Below are 22,434 nucleotides of genomic sequence, written 5' to 3' on the forward strand. Positions count from 1 at the left end.
GGTCCTATAAGAGCTCTTTGTCACATCCCACGAGCCGGATTGTGACACAAACACACTCATTCTTATGTTTAATAAATATGTCATATAGTGTGTGTGTGTGGCAGGCTTTTACAATGACGGCAAACAACATTTGAGAGTGCGCTGACCCTGGTGCTAGAGGGAGTACGCAGCTGGAGATTGAATGTTTGAAGGGGTAAGGGACTATAAAAAGTTTGGGAACTACTGATCTACACTAATTGTCTGCCGTATCAGAATGTAGACAGGATCAGGACACAGCACCAAGTATAAACGGGGCTAAAGAGACAGTAATGTTATAGATTCATTTTCCCAGCTCTGTTCCCGGGATCACTGAGCCCATAATAAAAAGTCATGACTATTTAGGTTACTCATTTTTTTTATTATACATTTTGTATTTTTGTAAATGTATTTTAAAAAAATTGGAAGAAAAAGCTTGCTACATTGTTTTAAATCAATCCTACCCAGTAACATCATCCGTTCCTCTGCAGGTATGTTTCGAAACCATGAAGAGAAATGATAAATAAATAAATTAAGAGATACAGAGGGGGGCAGGAGAAGAGGTCAGAGGGCGTCAAGCTCACACCATTTCAGTAACATCTAAGCATGTCATCGTCTCAGGGATGCAAAGGGTGAGTTAGTGGAGCCAGTCTCTCAGTTCATCTCCATCTCCCCAATGCAAAGTACTCCTGTTTCTACTTAGGAACATACACATAAAAGTATCATCCCTGCATTTCTGTGCATATCCATCAAAACTACAGCAACAACTTTGAGGGAGAAAATTGTAAAATGGAGAAAAACAAAATAAACAGGCGTTGACAGCCATCGTTCTCAATGTTCTGGGTGCAACCGAGGGCAACCCTGGATTTACAACAACATGGCGGCCAGTCTCCGAGATCGAGAGAGAGGAAGCTGCAAAGCTGTCAGTGTCTCTTCTTCACAAGTTGCAGTGCGGCCAGAGATTCCCAGCCTTGCGGCCCTCTCCCAGTCCCCAGGTGAGCGCGGTCAGTCAGCCAGCCAGCCAGGGCGCGCTATGCTGGTCTGTGCTGCTCTGCTCTTCGTCCATCCAACCTTAGTTGACCTTGTCCTGGAATATGTACAGGTTGTTGGTGGCGGCCACGGCGATGATGTTCTCAGAGGGGTGCCAAGCGGTGTGCAGGATCTTCTTGCTGAAGTCCAGGCTGTCCACACTGATCTCGTCCTTGCGTCTCTTGCCTCCCACACACACCTTCCTGGGCTTCAGGATGGCCCGGGGCTTGCTGTTCTCCCTCGACGCCTCCAGGGTCACGTCACGCTTGGTGTTGCGGTCGAACATGCGGAAGAAGTTGTTGTAGGAGCCGGTCATGATCACACTACGGAGAGAGAGAGAGAGGGGTGGGTGATCTCATCCAACCTTATCTATTGATACACTGATGTAAAGTATGAAGATCTCCAGTCACACCGATCCTAATACAGCGGCGGTCACTGACCTGTCAGACCCGTTCCAGACACATTCAAACTTGTCGAAGATGCAGTCGTTCTCATACAGGGAGCACAGCTTACTCCTCAGGTAGTCGTGCACCTGGAAGAGAGAAAAAGGGGGAAATAAAGGGAGATATATTTTCCAGAACCATGTGTTTTCGGTCAATATATGGCTCTGGTGTTTTCCCTTTGCATATTTCTTTTTTGTACCCAGCGATGTGCAAAAATGTTCAGAACGATGTATGATCTACAGTGTATCAAGGTCTCCATAACAAGCTTGACACATACAACAACAAAAAAAGTGTACGTGTTGTAACGGGGGGTATACTCTACCTGGTAGGTCTCCAGAGGTTTGCTCTCCATGTTGAGGTCCCACACTTTGACAGTGAGGTAGTCCCGTGTCATCAGGTAGCGCCCGCTGTGGCTGAACTTGACATCTGAGATGGAGGAGATGATCTCAGAGAAGAAGGAGCGGTTACTGGGGTCCTCCGGCTCCTCGAAGACTGCAGGGGGAACAGACAGAGGAACAAGCTGTGTTAACATCTGGCCAAAAAAAGCACTGGAGAAGCCACTCTCTGGCTTACAGCTCCGGTTGATTGATTAATCACTTTCACACTGCACCAGCTAATTTAAGCCATCAGCTGGCTCTTCTAAACAACCGCTAAATATGCAAAGGAAAAGGAGAGAAATAATAAATCTCACTGATAAATCTCGGCTAAATAGAAAACCATTTTCTCATGTTAGAAGATTTATTTCTCAGTAAAACATGTAATTAACATAGTCGTATTTTGCAATGCAAACGCGTCATTAATACTTGATTATTTACTTCTGGGAATTTATCTATCTTTCCTATTTATGAGTCGATCTTTATCCACTGGGGCCTCTCAAACAGGATGATAATTGATTTGAAATGCAAATGCCGCTCCTAACAGTCAATAATTGAACACACAAATACTGTGAGCTTATTTAAGATATTAAATGTAAGATATATCTGCCAATAATATATATTATAATATGGCTGTTCTCACTGCATAACCTCTTGTCTGTCTATGATCCGTCAATATGTTCAGCCCGGTGAAAACGGATGATTTGGGGCTCAGGGACAGAGCCTTGACTGACCTTGAAACATCAATATCACTGTGTGTTTGGATCAACTCAGAGCCATGGAGGAATACACACTTGTATCCTGTGGACTTTTTGGTCCACCAATTTACAAAGAACTTAGTACATGGAAAAATGGCAAAAAAACAACTGGAGGGGGGAGAAGAAAAAAAATCGATAAAAATCCCCCTTGAGATCATAGTGCTTCTCTGTTTTCCTCCATTTCCACCTTATTTTCCAATAATATCTCACAAAGACATGTCCACCTGCAGCTTAGCTCAGTTCAACAACATGTAACATGCAATAAATGAATTTACCAACAACTGTGCCATCATACAAATACTAATTATCACTGCGCAGCAAATGACTAACAATTAGTGACACAGTAGGTATTAGAAAAGAGTAGATAGACTGTTATAGAGGTATAGGGGCTTCAGAGCTTACAATAGCCCCGGTGCCTATGCTTAAGGCTAGCAGGTTTAGCAGGTTTTTCCTGATCATGTGACCTGAATGCTTGGGACAACTCGTCCCAAAGTTTTTCCAAGTCAACTCATGTGGTCAGGAAAAACTCCTGGCCCTTATCACGGAGCCTGCTGACAATATACAGCGTATGAGTGGTTTGGGTTGCGGCAGAGGCAGTCTTACATTTGCAGTGGTTGTCACACAGTGCTGAGGCCCTCATGTCACACAGGCGGATGGAGCCCTTGCTGCTGCTGTAGATGAAGGTGTTACACTGGTTGGGATGGAACTCCGCTGCTGTGATCACCTCTGTTAGCTCCTCCATGTTAGCCGGCTTGATGTCCACAATGTCTGAGGTGGGGGGGGGTAAAGGAACTCAACCACATAGAGGGAGTACTGATGCAATTCGCAGCTTACAGTTTGAGACTTTAAAGTAACTATTGGACAAGAGAAGGAAAGGGAAAACCCATAGCAACCCATTAGAGGTTGCCAGAGTAAGCACAAAAAAATGAAAAGAAAAAAACAGCATGAGGTAAAAAAATAAGACTTTAAAAATGTCAAGGAACAGCAGAAACCAGCGCTCGTCCGGAGGAGGGAAATGACAGCAGATCCATCACAGAGAGAGAGAAATAGGAGATGAGAGCTGAGGAGAGAGGTTGACTAGCCAGTAGCACTGTGATTGATCCAGTAAAGAGGCTCAGTAAATAAGAAGCTCAATATGTGCCCAGGGCCCCAAAGCTCAGCCATCCATTCTGCTGTCCATAGGGCATCTCATCTGCCATCTGCAGAGAACCTCAAAGTGGAAATCATTGTTGATCAATGGGGATGTGCGCCTGTTTAAAGATGACCTCATTGGATTCTCTCTGACACACACCTGGGATGGGATGCAGATGACTGCTGGACAGAGACAGGCACCAGATAAAGGGTAATGGCCAGAGTGACAGAGAGGCAGACATATGAAGACCCAGGGGGGATATAGACAGAGATACCAGCAGCTTGCTAATTGCTATCTACCCAGTGTAAATATCAACCAAGCTGTTAGATCAAATTGCCTGCCATTTAAAGGAACAGTGGAAGTCCACGAGCATTCTGTTACGAGGAAGATCTGACAAAGGGGGTTTGTAGGCACACTGGCATCAGCAGTTTCATATTTATTTTATTTTTTTATTTTATTTCACCTTTATTTAACCAGGTAGGCAAGTTGAGAACAAGTTCTCATTTACAATTGCGACCTGGCCAAGATAAAGTAAAGCAGTTCAACACCTACAACAACACAGAGTTACACATGGAGTAAAACAAACATACAGTCAATAATACAGTAGAAAAATAAGTCTATATACAATGCGAGCAAATGAGGTGAGATAAGGGAAGTAAAGGCAAAAAAACCATGGTGGCAAAGTAAATACAATATAGCAAGTAAAACACTGGAATTGTAGATTTGTAGTGGAAGAAAGTGCAAAGTAGAAATAATGGGGTGCAAAGGAGCAAAATAAATAAATAAATACATTAGGGGAAGAGGTATTTGTATGGGCTAAATTATAGATGGGCTATGTACAGGTGCAGTGATCTGTGAGCTGCTCTGACAGCTGGTGCTTAAAGCTAGTGAGGGAGATAAGTGTTTCCAGTTTCAGAGATTTTTGTAGTTCGTTCCAGTCATTGGCAGCAGACAACTGGAAGGAGAGACGGCCAAAGGAGGAATTGGCTTTGGGGGTGACCAGAGAGTTATACCTGCTGGAGCGCGTGCTACAGGTGGGTGCTGCTATGGTGACCAGTGAGCGGAGATAAGGGGGGACTTTACCTAGCAGGGTCTTGTAGATGACCTGGAGCCAGTGGGTTTGGCGACAAGTATGAAGCGAGGGCCAGCCAACGAGAGCGTGCAGGTCCCAGTGGTGGGTAGTGTATGGGGCTTTGGTGACAAAACGGATGGCACTGTGATAGACTGCATCCAGTTTATTGAGTAGGGTATTGGAGGCTGTTTTGTAAATGACATCGCCGAAGTCGAGGATCGGTAGGATGGTCAGTTGTACGAGGGTATGTTTGGCAGCATGAGTGAAGGATGCTTTGTTCCGAAATAGGAAGCCAATTCTAGATTTAACTTTGGATTGGAGATGTTTGATGTGAGTCTGAAGGAGAGCTTATAGTCTAACCAGACACCTAGGTATTTGTAGTTGTCCACATATTCTAAGTCAGAACCGTCCAGAGTAGTGATGCTGGACGGGCGGGCAGGTGCAGGCAGCGATCGGTTGAAGAGCATGCATTTAGTTTTACTTGTATTTAAGAGCAGTTGGAGGCCACGGAAGGAGAGTTGGATGGCATTGAAGCTCATCTGGAGGGTTGTTAACACATTGTCCAAAGAAGGGCCAGAAGTATACAGAATGGTGTCGTCTGCTTAGAAGTGGATCAGAGACTCACCAGCAGCAAGAGCGACATCATTGATGTATAAAGAGAAAAGAGTTGGCCCAAGAATTGAACCCTGTGGCACCCCCATAGAGACTACCAATGGCCCGGACAACAGGCCATCCGATTTGACACATTGAACTCTATCAGAGAAGTAGTTGGTGAACCAGGCGAGGCAATCATTTGAGAAACCAAGACTATCGAGTCTGCCGATGAGGATGTGGTGATTGACAGAGTCGAAAGCCTTGGCGAGGTCAATGAATACGGCAGCACAGTATTGTTTCTTATCGATGGCGGTTACGATATCGTTTAGGACCTTGAGAAGTGGCTGAGGTGCACCCATGACCAGCTCTGAAACCAGATTGCATAGCGGAGAAGGTGCGGTGGGATTCGAAATGGTCGGTAATCTGTTTATTGACTAGGAGGATAGATATAGGTCTGTAGCAGTTTGGGTCAAGAGTGTCCCCTCCTTTGAAGAGGGGGATGACTGCAGCTGCTTTTCAATCTTTTGGAATCTCAGACGACACGAAAGAGAGGTTGAACAGGCTATATGATGAGCCATATAGATCTACAGTTCATTCGAAAAGTATTCAGACCCCTTGACTTTTTCCAAATTTTGTTACGTTACAGCCTTATTCTAAAATGGATTAAATTAATTGTTTTCCTCATCAATCTACACACAATACCTCATAATGACAAAGCAAAAACAGGTTTTTAGACATTTTTGCAAATGTATTAAAAATAAAAGACCAAAATACCTTATTTACACAAGTATTCAGACCCTTTGCTATGAGACTCAAAATTGAGCTCAGGTGCATCCTGTTAACATTAATCATCCTTGAGATGTTTCTAAAACTTGATTGGAGTCCACCTGTGGTAAATTCAATGGTTTTTACCAGATTTGGAATGGCACACACCTGTCTAATTTGTTTGTTTGTTTGGTTTTACCTTTATTTAACTAGTCAGTTTAGAACAAATTCTTATTTACAATGACGGTCTACCCCGGCCAAACCTGGTCTATATAAGGTCCCACAGTTTACAGTGCATGTCAGGGAAAAAAACAAGCCATGAGGTCAAAGGAATTGTCTGTTGAACTCCAAGACAGGATTGTGTCGAAGCACAAATCTGGGGAAGGGTACCCCAAAAAATTCTGCAGCATTGAAGGTCCCCAAGAACACAGTGGCCAGGGAGGTGACCAAGAACCCAATGGTAAATCTGACAGAGCTCTAAAGTCCCTCTGTGGAGATGGGAGAACCTTCCAGAAGAAGAACCATCTCTGCAGCACTCCACCAATCAGGCCTTTATGGTAGACTGGCCAGACGGAAGCCACTCCTAAGTAAATGACAGCCCACTTGGAGTTTGCCAAACGACACCTAAAGGACTCTCAGACCATGAGAAACAAGATTCTCTGGTCTGATGAAACCAAGATTGAACTCTTTGGCCTGAATGCTAAGCGTCACATCTGGAGGAAACCTCGCACCATCCCTACAGTGAAGCATGGTGTTGGCAGCATCATGCTGTGGGGATGTTTTTCAGCGGCAGGGACTGGGAGACTAGTCAGGATCGAGGGAAAGATGAATGGAGCAAAGCACAAAGGGATCCTTGTTGAAAACCTGCTCCAGAGCGCTCAGGACCTCAGACTGGGGCAAAGGTTCACCTTCCAACAGGACAACGACCCTAAACACACAGCCAAGACAATGCAGAAGTGGCTTCAGGACAAGTCTCTGAATGTGCTTGAGTGGCCCAGCCAGAGCCCGGACTTGAACCCGATCAAACATCTCTGGAGAGATGCAGCGACATTCCCCATCCAACCTGACAGAGCTTGAGAGGGTCTGCAGAGAAGAATGGGAGAAACTCCCCAAATACAGGTGTGCCAAGCTTGTACCATCAAAGGTGCTTCAACAAAGTACTGAGTAAAGGGTCTGAATACTTATGTAAATGTGATATTTCAGTTCTAAATGTGATATTTCAGTTTCTAAAAACATGTTTTTGCTTTCTCATTATGGGGTATTGTGTGTAGATTGACGAGGGGAGAAAAACAATTTAATCAATTTTAGAATAAGGCTGTAATGTAACAAAATGTGGAAAAAGTCAAGAGGTCTGAATACCACTGTATATCCTTTCATATGTAGCAGCGTAATTGGGAGAAAATGTAATTTGTCAAAATTAATTCTTAACGTAAGCCTGGTTCTCTGTTTTATCCCAGTGTTTCATAACCAAGATGATACCAAACCTGACTGGTCTAGGTACATTATGCCAACTCACATTCTCTCAATACGAATTTGATAGGACACACTAAATGGGCCATTCCGCCAAATCGGTGCCTTTTCCGTCCCCAGGACATTACATGCATAAAAATGAATGAAAAGTATGTGTATACCGTAATTTCCGGACTATTAAGTGCACCTGAATATAAGCGGCACCCACTGAATTTAAAAAATATATATATTTTGAACATAAATAAGCCGCACATGTCTATAAGCCGCAGGTGCCTACCGGTACATTGAAACAAATTAACTTTACACAGGCTTTAACGAAACATGGCTTGTAACAAAAATAAATAGGCTTTAACGAAACACGGCTTGTAACAAAAAATAAAAAATTAGCAGTAAGCTTTAGTTGTCTTTTTGCACTGAGTCAATTCCTCACGCTGCTGTTTCCAACGTCTTATCATCGACTCATTAAGACCAAGCTCCCGTGCAGCAGCTCTATTTCCTTTTCCAACAGCCAGATCAATCGCCTTCAACTTGAAAGCTGCATCATATGCATTTCTCCGTGTCTTTGCCATGATGAGGGTGACAAAATGACTACCGTAATCAGAATGATGAGAAGTTTGAGAGCGCTCGATTTAATCTAAACAGTAAACAAAAAAGTTGTTTGACCTTAACCCGTTCGGAAATTTCATTGGTCTAATGAAAGCTTCATGTCGCCAAAAAACTGAGCACGTCACAGAATGTGTTTTTTTGGAGAAAAAAAAATTGAAAGCAGGAAAAATCCATATATTAGCCGCGTCATTGTTTAAGCCGCGAGGTTCAAAGCTGGGAAAAAAGTTGCGGCTTATAGTCCGGAATTTACGGTAATACATTATATTATCAAGCAAAGTGGCCTTCCCTGTGGCTCAGTTGGTAGAGCATGGTGTTTGCAACGCCAGAGTTGTGGGTTCGATTCCCACGGGGGGCCAGTACAAAAACAAACAAAAAAAATGTATGAAATGTATGTATTCACTACTGTAAGTAGAGAGTCTGATAAGAGCGTCTGCTAAATGACGTAAATGCAAAGTGTCCTAATTGCAATTTGAAAACACATCATGTGAAGCCTTAATAAAAACTACCTAGAATACTGAAAAAATAGTATTTTAGCCCATCCCCACTCTCTAACACTACACTTCACCATGAAATATAATGATTAGAATCCTTCAGAAATCGTATTTTTTTTTGTATTATTTTGTGACTCTATTTCCAATTTAGACATAACATTTTAATTTTCATCGGAAAATCAAATGTCAGTTAAAACACACATTTTAGTCGTGTCCCCAGGTTTTCACTCAGTCCTGTTAGCCTGACACATTCCCCGCTCTAAAAATTTGGGACATTCCACAAGTCACATGATCAACAGGAAGTAGCATCATTTGAGTCTCCTGAAGGCCATGGGAAGACCAAAAGTAAGTTCTCTCACAATTTTTTCTGTATTTTTTTTATCATATTTTAAGTATGACTGAGAATGTCAATCTTAAAGTACAGTCCTGTTAACATCTAAGAAATAATTTAGGTATTGTTTTTTTTTTTAGGTAGTTTTGGTAAACCACTTGAAGGTGCTATGTGTTCTCATGCTATTAGCATTGACGCCATGTGGCTACATTTCATGTGTTTGCAAATGCTATGCTAAAAACTCAGTCTGTTACTTTCAGTCCTGTTACTCAGATGAAGGGTAACAGGACTGAATAAGAGTAACAGGAGTGAGAAGTTTGAATGAAATAGCCATTTTAAATGTGTATCTGGTATGTACAATGATTAATTATAATACTATTCTCTTGATTTTAAGTTTTACAGTTGGAATTACTGAAGGTGTTTTCAGTTTTACAATGTGAACATTACTTACAGGGGGAGCCAATCGATTAGGTGCTGCAGAAAAACTATGGCGCTCGAAAAGCTATCGCACTCGACGCGATGCCCGACCCAGAAAGGAGAGAGAGATACTTAAAAGAAGGAACAGCAGAAATACAGGGAGGACATAGCATCAGGCAGGAAGAAAACGGTCAATAACATTTAGTAAGAGGGGAAAAGCGCAGACGTCGCAAAAAGTGGAGGGAGACTTTACTACTGGATCAAGTCCAGGATAGAAGCCATGAAGCTCATCACTACACCTCCAGATAGCCCAGTTCCAGCTACGATGAAGATGCATCAGGCAGTAACACTAGTCCATGGAGAGGTGACCTACAGGGATGTCAACTGCTTGTGCACAGCAAGACATCCTCTGAGCTGTGAGTGCTTTAATGCAAAGCATTTCACATTCAATCGGCAGAAGGCTCCCACGACCACAGAAAATCCGTGGCAAAGTCCTGAGGTTGTTGGCAAACGGTGTGTGCGGAAGTACGACGGTCAACTGTACCCTGGCATCATCACAGACACAAACAACATACACGTCAAGGTTCGTTGTACGAAAAGGACTGGGGCCAACAGGTTTTGCTGGTCAGCACGCGAAGACGTCCTTTGGTACCCCTTTCAAGACATCCTGAGTACCATCCCACCAGCGAGGCAAGTCACAGGTCGTTACATGGAAATTGACAACGATGTCTGGGCCAAACTAGAGACTGTTTCTTAGAAAAGGCAAGGCAAGTTTTTGTTCATTCCTTCATTGCAATTCTATATGAAATACAATTGTATGTCGTGTCTGCAAGTGAATGTTGTGTTTTATATTCAGAAAATAGTATTTTCAAGTGAACATTAGATACTGGTAGTCAATGTAGAGATCTGAGGATCTGCTTAATATTCTCAGCTTTTTGTATTTGTCTTTCTTGCCTTTTGTAGAGGAAGATGGAGAACCCATGCTGTGCAGAGGCAGGAGCCAGACACACATGCTGCAGGGGGAGGAGCGATACTCACACCTTCTCTCTCTTTCTCTCTCTCTCTCTCTACCGCCCACCCCACCCCACACACAAGCACACGCACTCATGCAAAAGCACACACACACACAATTGTTACTGCTTTATGTTGCTATTTAGACTCAGATCTTTTTGGGCCAAATATAATGACCTCTGTTTTATCTTTGTTTAATTGAAGGAAGTTCTGTGACATGAAGTTATTCTCACACACACAAGCACTCATTCCTGTTACTCAGTGCTCATTCCTGTTACTCAGTGCTCATTCCTGTTACTCGGTGCTCATTCCTGTTACTCGGTGCTCATTCCTGTTACTCGGTGCTCATTCCTGTTACTCGGTGCTCATTCCTGTTACTCGGTGCTCATTCCTGTTACTCAGTGCTCATTCCTGTTACTCAGTGCTCATTCCTGTGACCCAATGTTCATTCCTGTTACTTAATTGTTTTTTATTTAAAAAAAATATATAAACCACTTATTTTTCAACTATGTTTGGTCCATCATTTAAACAATTGTTTGATAAAACACATGATAGATTTTTGATAAAATTGAGGTTGGGGTCTCCCTTAAAAATAAGAAATGGCTTTGTGTTAAAAAAAAACAGTTTTGCCTGCATATGACTTTTTAGCTACAGATATTTTTTTCAACATGTACCCAATAATTTCTTTAAAATACCCACTTTATTGAGGGTAAAACAAAGAAACTAGTTGGTATGACTTTTAATTGATATTTAAACAGTTTTGGTAACAGGACTGAGAAAAATGCAACCATCTTCCATTTAGAAACGTTGTAAAAAATTGCCTGAGATTGACCATTACACACTTTGAATAGTTAAACATGTGTGTTATTAGATACAGTGCTGAAAAAAGATAAAGAATGAAGTTCAATTTTGAAAAGTTACAACATGCAAATGGCACCGATTCGGCGGAATGGCTCAAATTCTATTGCATACGTGAGCTTTAAACTGCTTTAAACTGAATACCTTTTTTTATTCCCCATGAAACTGAGAAATAATGCAATTCAGAATGAATAGTATATATTTTCTGTCCTCTAGCTTAACATCCTGAGTGTGATGCATACATCATCATGAATGAGCTAATCCAACAACAAAAAAATGAAAACATCTTCCAAAGTGAGACAATCTCTTAATATGAGTTCCTCAGCGGTCAGTCTAGCCATCTACACTATGTTTGTTGGGAGAAGGATACTGAAGCTCTGGTTGGTGATCTCCAGGTTCCACAGATTGATTCTCAGGTCGTCCGTGGACATGTAGGTCTCGTAATCGTTGCTGACGGAGATGGAGTTGATGTGGTACGTGTGGGCGTTGGAGAACACCCGCCTGGGCGTCGCCTCCACCATCAGGTCCATGGGCTGCAGCACTGGCACCTAGGAGGGAGGGAAGGAGGGTGGCAGGGAGGAGAGAAAAAAAAGTGGAGAGGGAGGGAGTGATGGAGGGGAGGGAGAGAAAGAGAATAAGAAAAAGATGTGTTTAGAAACATCAAACGTGTATTCGACAGTCAGTAATTCAGTGAGTGCAGTATTTCAGTATGGGCTGTTCATGCATCACTCTGACAGTGTGAGACTGAACTGAGAGCTCCTCTAGCCAGCCCATAATGGGGAACCCCATGTTCTCACAGGGAGTAGGGTCCTTTAATGATGACAAATCTCAGCCCGGTCCCCTAGACACCAGCCACGCAACAGGGGGCCCCTAGAGAGACCCAGACCCCTACTGTGCAAGGCCTTGTCTGCCACACTCGCACACTTTATAGGCCCCTTTCTCGACAAATGTTCCAGATTTTGTCTCGTACGCGCCTCGCAATTTAGACTAATGCATTGCCAACTCAGTGGAATCAGCAGGAGGCTTGTGCTGATGCATCATGATCATTATCTCTGGATGTGAGAAGGACTCTTATAGAAGAGCATTAGGGTTTTATGATTGACATTCAGGACTGCAGGAGATAGGAAACCTTGTGGCTGTTTGCAAGTTCCAATCGATGATATCGGCATGCGGGTATTTCTACCGTCATATTTGCCAAAACAAAGAAATCGGTTTTAAATATCTAGATCCCAAACAAAGGTTTGCACGGTATATTGGTCCAGCACGAGCCCAGACTACTCCTTCATTTGTGTGGAGCTGTCAGTTGTAGTGTGTGTTATTGACAGAGACTGCCCCCTCCCTCTGTCTGTCTGTGGTTCCTCTGGCTGTGTTGGAAGAGCAATAAAAGCGCTGGTAAATGATAACCCCTCACAGAGCTGCTTAACGGCCATACAGGAGGAGCAGCTGTAGCCTGCAGCTCCTCGCCAGGGACCCCCCCCCCCCACCTTCACTAGCACTCCCCCTCACACACCCTCTCCTGTCTGTGCAAAGTGATAAATGCCCCTCCAGCCGCTCTCCCCACAGACACACCGCTCACACCCACCCACACACAGACAATTCACACTTGGAATTGGATTTCTACCGTTCTCAGCCATAATCCCTCAGTCTCTAATGTTCTATAGCAGTGGTATTCAACTTTTTCAGGGGGAATTTTTCAGCCAGAATTTCTCATGACCTCACCCCAAATCTAATGACACAACCTTAAAATTGGTCAATTTAGATTTTTACATCAACAAATAACCTTGAATTCATTGCATTTTCATCTCTTATTAAAAATAATAATAAAATAAATAAAACAATTCTCGATAAAAAATGTATTTTATTTTTTATCATCTTTCTCAAAAGCGTTTGTATATTGTCCCATACAATAATCTGAACTACCACTGGTCTTTAGGCTCGGCACGGGAGAGACAAAAGGGAAAGATACATTTACACATTAGAGGGAGGGGGAGAGAGACTATGGAAAGAAGTAGAGGGAAAATGGAACATGGAGAATACTGGAGGGAGACGGAGTGTTGACAATCTGACAGAGAGCGAGGAAGAGAGGAGTAATGAGTGATAGTGATAACTAGTGACAGAGAGAGAGAGAGAGAGAGAGATGAGTAATGAGTGATAGTGATAACGAGAGAGAGAGAGAGGGAGAGAAGTAATGAGTGATAGTGATAACGAGAGAGAGAGAGAGAGAGAGAGAAGTAATGAGTGATAGTGATAACGAGAGAGAGAGAGAGAGAGAGAGAGAAGTAATGAGTGATAGTGATAACGAGAGAGAGAGAGAGGGAGAGAAGTAATGAGTGATAGTGATAACGAGAGAGAGAGAGAGAGAGAGAGAAGTAATGAGTGATAGTGATAACGAGAGAGAGAGAGTGAGTGAGAGAGAGAGAGTGTGAGAGAGAGAGTGAGAGAGAGAGAGAGAGAGAGAGAGAGAGAGAGCGAGAGAGAGAGAAAGAGAGAGATGAGTAATGAGTGATAGTGATAACGAGAGAGAGAGAGAGAGAGAGAGAGGGAGAGAAGTAATGAGTGATAGTGATAACGAGAGAGAGAGAGAGAGAGAGAGAGAGGTAATGAGTGATAGTGATAACGAGAGAGAGAGAGTGAGTGAGTGAGAGAGAGAGTGTGAGAGCGAGAGCGAGAGAGAGAGAGAGAGAGAGAGAGAGAGAGAGAGAGAGAGAGAGAGAGAGAGAGAGAGGAGTAATGAGTGATAGTGATAACTAGCGACAGAGAGGGGGAGTGGGACATGCTCACTAATGTGCATTCACTCTTGGGCGCCTCCTTGGCTGACCATTATTGGGTATCTGTCTGACAGTGAACACAAACCATCTGTCAACGCCACACAAGACACAGACACAGCGCAGCCAATGATTATCAGATATGAGCCTGCTAGCATGATGAGTGTCTCTCAGCGCCACGGCACGGTCACATCATCACACAGCGAGAGGTGGAGGAGGAGCATGCCGCAGAGACTGCTGAGGTCATTAACTCATACATCAACGTCTGTTTCTCAGATGAGGCAGCGCTGGGAGGAGCTGCTTCGGTCCACAGTTATTACTCAATAGAAAGACCTGGACATGAATCAAGCCAAGCGGGTGATATGTTCAGACAGGATAGGAGAGAAATGGGAGACCTTCAACCCAAATGCATAGTAAATCCTCCTTAAGTGTACCATCTCATCATAAACATAGCATACACAGTGGTATGCATGCTAGTGAGCAGTGGACATTTTCAATAACATTGATTCTGTACTGGTCCCACTACTGAGGGGCCACATAGGGTTAAGTGTAGTCGGTTAGTAAGGTCTCCTCTGCAGAGTACTGGGACAGACTGACAGTACATACCTCTCTGATGGGTGACATCATGTTTTCTCTCAGAGTGACTGACAGACATTTTCTTCGCTTGCCAAGCGAGGAGTTTTTGTATGGAGGTCAATGAGGGAGTGTCAAATTTGGTTAACAAATAATTGAATGGCATATTTGCTACGTGTGGCTTACTTGATCGAATGGAAGTTTCGTAATGATTAGGTTGTTACGAGTGTACTGATATAAGTAGGACGTGTGACATCCTAGCAACTTGGAGAAAATACACTATTTATCGGAGTTGTGCCTGGTCGTCACTAGTTACCACAGCCACAAAGTCATAAACCCCAACTATTTCTACAATTTCTCTTCTTAAAATGTGATTTTAAACCTAACCTTAAATTACTACCGAAAAAAAATACATGTTCTGTTTTCATGACTTTTTACGATAGAGCCAATTTTGACTTTGTGGCTGTGGTAACCGTTGTGCCTGTTGTGCCTGTACATGCGTATCTGCCTTCTCATTGGCTCGAATTATCCCACCTGATCTTGCCTACTCCTGACTGCCTTCCATTTTTTTTTAAATGTTCATTGCTAGAGCGGCCACTAGAGTATCTGGTCAATATAATCGATAGTCTGTGCCAGTCCTGGAACCAGTGCTCAACTTGGAATGAAATAGGTGCCGGTACTGTTTACATTTAGGTGCAGGAGCTCCACAATACTTTTGAGCTAATATTCTATAAGAGGAACAGGAGCTCAAGCAGTAGGAAATTGGAGTTGCCGGTAATCAGCTCCGGTGAGCTCCTGCCCAAATCAAGCACTGCCTGCAACACAGTCGCTCCCTCCCACTAACTTAATCCCATTCAATGATGTTTCACAATTCCATCTCCCAACCGTAATGTGATTTCTATTGATTTCCAAAGGCTGTGTTGCGTAAGGGTCAATTTGGGCCCCAGAGTGGAAAATGAGAGCATGAGGAGAGAGGGATGATTGGCACGAGCCAGGGGTCGAAATATTGATACAGTTTCTACACAGCTCACTTCTCTCCTAAATCAATATGATATTTACTGACGAGTGCGGAGTGTGAGCTCTGGAACGAAGGAAAACATGTCTATTACATTCTTTATTTTTTTAAATGAGAGTGGAGGAGAAAAAGAGAGGATTCAATTCAAATGTTTGTTCTGGGGGGGTTTTCTTTCATGTAACACAACAATGATGAAAACAGGCATTTTATGTTCATAAAGGAAAAGACAACAAACGTCTACCCATCATAAGACCTCTGTTTACACCAGCTATAATCTACTATGGCTTTACCATCTGACAGCTACCAATAGAGTTGACGTCGGACATGTCCCAGCCTGCTGTCTGTGTATCCATGGAGATGGGGGTAATACTTGACCCCATGCTGACCCCTGGTCACAGGATGGTGGAAACAGATGGGTCACTACTGGACCTGGCTAATGTTTGGTCAGTCAGCAGCAGTGGCGCTTGGTGTCCCCCCGCTTACCCCCCCCCCCCCCCCTAAGAGCCAGAAACACCCCCTCCACACCCTCACACTGACAGACATGTGCATTTGGCAAGATATGAAACCAGGCGAGTTTCTTTAATCCCTCAGTGGCACTGGGGGAGAGATAGAGGCTTAGACTGCCATAGGGAGCGATAATGACACAGGTTGCCAGAGGAAGGATGACATCAGTGTTCAACCTCTGTGTGTAGCGCCGGGCGGGTGGGCACAGAGATGCCCGGAGGCTGTGGTGACACCGTGGTGGGGTACGGGTTGGCATCTTACCCGCAGGGCGGTGATGGTGCTTGGGTCTCGGATCCTCCCATCCTCGTCCTTCAGGTTGTAGCCCTCCGGTCTCTTGTCCCGCTCACTGATCTTCCACAGCTTCACCGTTTTATCTGCAGGGAGGAGAGGAGGAGGGGAGAGAGGGATGAGCAACAACAGACTAGGGATGGGCTAAACGAACGGTGTACTGTGCTGATCTGGCTTGGGGAGATAGCTAGCTGTGCTAAGGAGGGGAGGAGGGCGACTCAGTGGTGTGCGGCTCGGTCTGCTGTGCTGCTACAGTATTGGAAGCTTGCCACTGCGGAGGGTTGGCATGGCATAAATAGATAGCAGATATATCAGCTGAGATCAATCGCCTCCAATTAACCTGATTAAAGCCTCCTGTTGTCAGCCTAGCTTGTTCCACTGATGTTCAAAGATAGCGCTCTGCCCTCATAGGAGTCTGTCTGCTGATGCAAGTTCCCCGTCTAATACATTTAGTGAAAGGTGAAAGGAGGGGCACTGCAGTATTGTAAAGGTCAATGGAGTGACTGATGAATATGTGAATATGTAACTTGAGAAGAGCCACTTCCTGCCTCTTGCGGCACTTCACATGAAGACTTTTCCATAAAGCAGCCGCTTGGCTAAAATCAATAGGCTGTATTATGCAACAGATGATGTAATGGAGGTAATGGAACCATTAGCAAACGCTAACGTCGACAAGTGAGCAGTAAAATATGATGATTTCCCTAAAACTGGCTGTGTGGCTTACCATTGGTGGAGAGGAGGAAGTAGGCAGCGTTCTGTTGAGGCAGCCAGCGGATCTTGTTGATCTTCTCCTCGATCTCCAGGCTCTTCAGGTAGTCAAACTCAGGCTCGTGGCTCTGGAAGGTGCTGTAAACATTGTACTCCCCTCTCCTGTGGGGCTGGTTCTTACTCTGAAACAACCAGGACAACGTTGGAGTTTGTGGAAGAATAGGCAGATGTTCTGGGATTTTTCAGCTATTCAGACATGCAAAATAAAAAGGCCAGTGTTTGAAGTTTGACAATGAAATGAAGATAACGATATTGCGGGATGAGGATACAGAGGAGGGGTACATTGAACACAATTTGAGAGTGGGGATCTTCCTATTTGCACTGAATAGACAAAATGTAAGGAAACAGCAACCCAAGATTTTCACAGCAGCAGATGTGTCGACGGCCTGGTTTCTGCTTTCTAGATCAAGCATACATACGCACACTACCCAGGAACTACCCAGGAACAAACAAAACACTGTAGTATGTAGTATGTTGAGCAGTCACCAAAATCCCTCTCCGGCATTATACGGGTTGACATAACTGCTGACATTGTACAGACCTTGTGCCTTCATAAGGCATTTTTGTTGAGTAGAACTATGAGAAATCAGGCAAAAGTGGGTTAAATCTATTGTAAGGCTGTCAGGATCTGTAGTAAGGGCCAGCGAGATAGCTCAATAACAGCCCAGCAGCCTCAGCTCAGCCAACATGGCAGGTCAGGTTTCACCTCAGGAAGCTTCAGAATCAATAGAGCCAAATCAGATGACCAAACAAGAAGGGAGGGTATTAATGGAAACAGATTTGCCCTCTGCGGGGGTGAAGACAGGGGGAAGCAAGAGGGGGGGCGCCTCTGGTGTGAGGATTAGCGGATACTATGGAGCGCCTTGAAATCAGCTGGAAGGTGAAAAGACGCGGAGAAAGGAGGGGGGGGATCTCATGCAGTCCCTGACGTTCATATTTTCTCACAGCCAGACAGAAGGTTCAGACGCTGTCTAGTCCTTTCATCCAGCTTCCAAAGGAGACGGTAGGCCTCCCCGAGTGGCCCATAATCTTTCCATAATACCTCCTACAACCACTGAATAAACATTCACAGACCCTTAACACTTCCACTACTAGTACTACTGCTACTACTACTGCTGCTACAACTACTACTACACAGTAACCCAGCGAATGAAAGAGCTCAGACACACCGATAGTATTTGCTCGGCGAGAGTACTTAGCATCTCTGAACAGAGTGCCAGCCATCATTTGCTAACCGAGTGTACACCAATTTTACATGTAGAATCGGGTGAAGACAGTCGGATGTCAACAGTGGCTCGTCCCTAAAACACAGCGCGCGGAACGATCAGCAGACGAACGCTAGATCAACATTCGGTGCGATGTGTGCGAGCCTTTACTGTAACATGCTGGCACTGTTTCTTCCAGATCCAACCAACATCTAAACTCGGCAAAAAAAGAAACGTCCTCTCACTGTCAACTGCGTTTATTTTGAGCAAACTTGACGTGTAAATATTTGTATGAAAATAAGATTCAACAACTGAGACACAAACTGAACAAGTTCCACAGACATGTGACTAACAGAAATGGAATAATGTGTCCCTGAACAACAAAGGGGGGGGGGGGGGGACAAAATCAAAAGTAACAGTCAGTATCTGGTGTGGCCACCAACTGCATTAAGTACTGCAGTGCATCTCCTCCTCGTGGACTGCACCAGATATTGCTGTGAGATGTTACCCCACTCTTCCACCAAAGCACCTGCAAGTTCCCGGACATTTCTGGGGGGAATGGCCCTAGCCCTCACCCTCCGATCCAACATGTCCCAGACGTGTTCAATGGAATTGAGATCCGGACTCTTCGCTGGCCATGGCAGAACACTGATATTCCTGTCTTGTAGGAAATCACGCACAGAACGAGCAGTATGGCTGGTCGCATTGTCATTATGGAAGGTCATGTCAGGATGAGCCTGCAGGAAGGGTACCACATGAGGGAGGAGGATGTCTTCCCTGTAACGCACAGCGTTGAGATTGCCTGCAATGACAACAAGCTCAGTCTGATGATGCTGTGACACACCGCCCCAGACCTTGACGGACCAGCCACCTTCAAAATTGATCCCGCTCCAGAGTACAGGCCTTGGTGTAATGCTCATTCCTTCAACAATAAACGCAAATCCGACCATCACCCCTGGTGAGACAAAACCGCGACTCGTCAGTGAAGAGCACTTTTTGCCAGTCCTGTCTGGTCCAGTGGTCCGGTGGGTTTGTGCCCATAGGCGACGTTGTTGCCGGTGATGTCTGGTGAGGACCTGCCTTACAACAGGCCTACAAGCCCTCAGTCCAGCCTCTCTCAGCCTATTGCGGACAGTCTGAGCACTGATGGAGGGATTGTGCGTTCCTGGTGTAATTCGGGCAGTTGTTGTTGCCATCCTGTACCTGTCCTGCAGGTGTGATGTTTGGATGTACCGATCCTGTGCAGGTGTTGTTACACGTGGTCTGCCACTGCGAGGACGATCAGCTGTCCATCCTGTCTCCCTGTAGTGCTGTCTTAGGTGTCTCACAGTACGGACATTGCAATTTATTGCCCTGGCCACATCTGCAGTCCTCATGCCTCCTTGCAGCATGCCTAAGGCACGTTCACGCAGATGAGCAGGGACCCTGGGCATCTTTCTTTTGGTGTTTTTCAGAGTCAGTAGAAAGGCCTCTTTAGTGTCCTAAGTTTTCATAACTGTGACCTTAATTGCCTACCGTCTGTAAGCTGTTAGTGTCTTAACGACCGTTCCACAGGTGCATGTTCATTAATTGTTTATGGTTCATTGAACAAGCATGGGAAACAGTGTTAAAACCCTTTACAATGAAGATCTGTGAAGTTATTTGGATTCGTACGAATTATCTTTAAAAGACAGGGTCCTGAAAAAGGGACGTTTATGAATGGTAATGCATGTGCCGATGTGATGTTATTTCATTCAAGTTTCAATATGGGTTCATTAGATGCAGGTTTATGAGCTAGATGCCAAATGGTTAGTGACATAGTTAAACAGAGTGCCAGGATGTGAGAGACATGATGAGAATGGGGGTCTGTGCCGGTCTTACCTCCTGTTCTCTCTGGAACACCACTACTCTCCCTCCCTTGTCCCCCGTTGCCAGCAGCTCTCCAGTTGGGTTGAACTCAACCGTGGATATGATGTCAGCTGGAAGATAAGACACAAAGAGAAACGTTACCTCCCTGAGATACTCAATACAGTTTTACAGTACATTACCCACCGACTGTATGCCTGAATGAGTCACGTTCTGTTTCCTTCCCCTCATTGATAACCGTAAAATCTATTTTCAAGACCCAGCTATGTGAAATTAAATTGGTGAATGGCTTGAAATGCACCACATCACCAAAAGTATATGGACACCTGCTCGTTAAACATCTCATTCCAAAATCATGGGCATTAATATGGAGTCGGTCTCCCCTTTGCTGCAAAACAGCCTCCACTCTTCCGGGAAGGCTTTCTTTCCTCAGGATGTTGGAACATTGCTGCAGGGACTTGCTTCCATTCAGCAACAAGAGCATTAGTGAGCTTGGGCACTGATGTTGGGCGATTAGGCCTGACTTGCACTCGGCTTTCCAATTCATCCCAAAGGTGTTTGATTGGGGTTGAGGTCAGCACTCTGTGCAGGCTAGTCAAGTTCTTCCACACTGATCTCAACAAACTTTCTGTATGGACCTTGCTTTGTGCACGGAGGCATTGTCATGCTGAAACAGGATTCCGCAAACTGTTGCTACAAAGTTGGAAGCACAGAATTGTCTAGAATGTCATTGTATGCTATAGCGTTAAGATTTCCCTTCACTGGAACTAAGGGGCCTAGCCCTAACCATGAAAAACAGCCCAGATTCGTCTGTTGGACTGCCAGATGGTGAAGCATGATTCATCACTCCAGAGAATGCGTTTCCACTGCTCTAGAGTCCAATGTCGAGCTTTGCACCACTCCAGCCGACGCTTGAAATTGCGCATGGTGATCTTGGGTTTGTGTGCGGCTGCTCGGCCATGGAAACCCATTTCATGAAGCTCCTGAAGAACAGTTCTTGTGCTGACCTTGCTTCCAGAGGCAGTTTGGAACTCGGTAGTGAGTGTTGCATCCGAGGACAGACGATTTTTACGCGCTATGAGCTTCAGCGGTCCCGTTCTGTAAGCTTGTGAGGCCTACCACTTCGCGGCTAAGCCGTTGTTGCTCCTAGACGTTTCCACTTCACAATAACAGCACAGAGTTGACCGGCAGCTCTAACAGAGCAGAAATTTTACAAACTGATGTGTTGGAAATGTAGCATCCTATTTCTTCAGTAAGGCCATTCTACTGCCGATGTTTGTCTATGGAGATTGCATGGCTGTGTGCTTGATTTTATACACCTGTCAGCAATGGGTGCGGCTGAAATTGCCGAATCCACTCATTTGAAGGGGTGTCCACATACTTCTGTATATACTGTCTAGTGTAGGCGGGTCAAGAGGCAGAGTTAAAAAACGTGACCCTGATTCTTAAATGCATTCAAGCGGTCTATTTTCACGCCCCTGCAGTTGATGTGCTCCTCAAGTCTTTGAAGGCCTGCTCTCTCCCAGGCAGAAAGGCCTGCTCAGATAGCGTGTCCATGGATCAGATCAATTATGTGTGCCACTAGCTCATCTCAGGGCTGATGAAAGGCCTGGGCCACCACTACAACAACAGCCTGGGCCACTCACAATGCTACAGCCCCCTCGCTAGGCTAGCTCCATCAGTAGCACCCCCCCTGCCCCCGCACTGTCTGTCACCACCCCATTCATATGCAAAACCCTCTCACACATCTCCCCGACACACACGCCAGATCTCTACAATAACACGGTATGGTGGACCTGGAGAATTACAGCCTGCTGCTTCTCTCTGTGGCGGGGAAGCCTCCGCAATAGGTCTCTACAACTCAATCCCATCAGATCAGATACAAATGACATTTCTGGTCCATCCGTCGCACACTCGGAACACTCCATTCTGTGGTTGACAGTGAAGTTGCATTACAAAAGAGCCACCCCACACCCTCTTCCTACAATATTAAAGATGGCAGATAGATGCTCACACTCATGTTCATACATAGAGATGGAAGACCATGTCTGTCTTCACAGACCTCAACAGGGTGGCCAGGCATCCAACCGTTGACGATGGTACAG

At 44.7% G+C, this 22,434-nt stretch overlaps 1 protein-coding gene across 3 annotated transcripts in view; it reads right to left on the reverse strand.

Moving 5' to 3' along the window:
- Positions 1-376: 376 nt before the first annotated feature.
- The window catches only part of LOC115148498 (serine/threonine-protein phosphatase 2A 55 kDa regulatory subunit B beta isoform), a 91,794-nt gene continuing 69,736 nt past the window's right edge, over positions 377-22,434 (reverse strand). For all 3 annotated transcript variants that reach the window (XM_029690431.1, XM_029690432.1, XM_029690433.1), the window contains exons 2-9: positions 20,345-20,442; positions 17,236-17,401; positions 16,485-16,597; positions 11,737-11,914; positions 3,223-3,387; positions 1,810-1,979; positions 1,485-1,576; positions 377-1,367 (exon numbers count right to left, since the gene is read on the reverse strand). In XM_029690431.1, coding sequence (XP_029546291.1) covers positions 1,088-1,367; positions 1,485-1,576; positions 1,810-1,979; positions 3,223-3,387; positions 11,737-11,914; positions 16,485-16,597; positions 17,236-17,401; positions 20,345-20,442 — 1,262 coding nt within the window. In that variant the 3' untranslated portion in view covers positions 377-1,087. The remainder of the gene's footprint in view (positions 1,368-1,484; positions 1,577-1,809; positions 1,980-3,222; positions 3,388-11,736; positions 11,915-16,484; positions 16,598-17,235; positions 17,402-20,344; positions 20,443-22,434) is intronic.

This window comes from Salmo trutta, chromosome 15, assembly GCF_901001165.1.
Source record: "Salmo trutta chromosome 15, fSalTru1.1, whole genome shotgun sequence".
Classification (NCBI taxonomy): Eukaryota; Metazoa; Chordata; class Actinopteri; order Salmoniformes; family Salmonidae; genus Salmo; species Salmo trutta.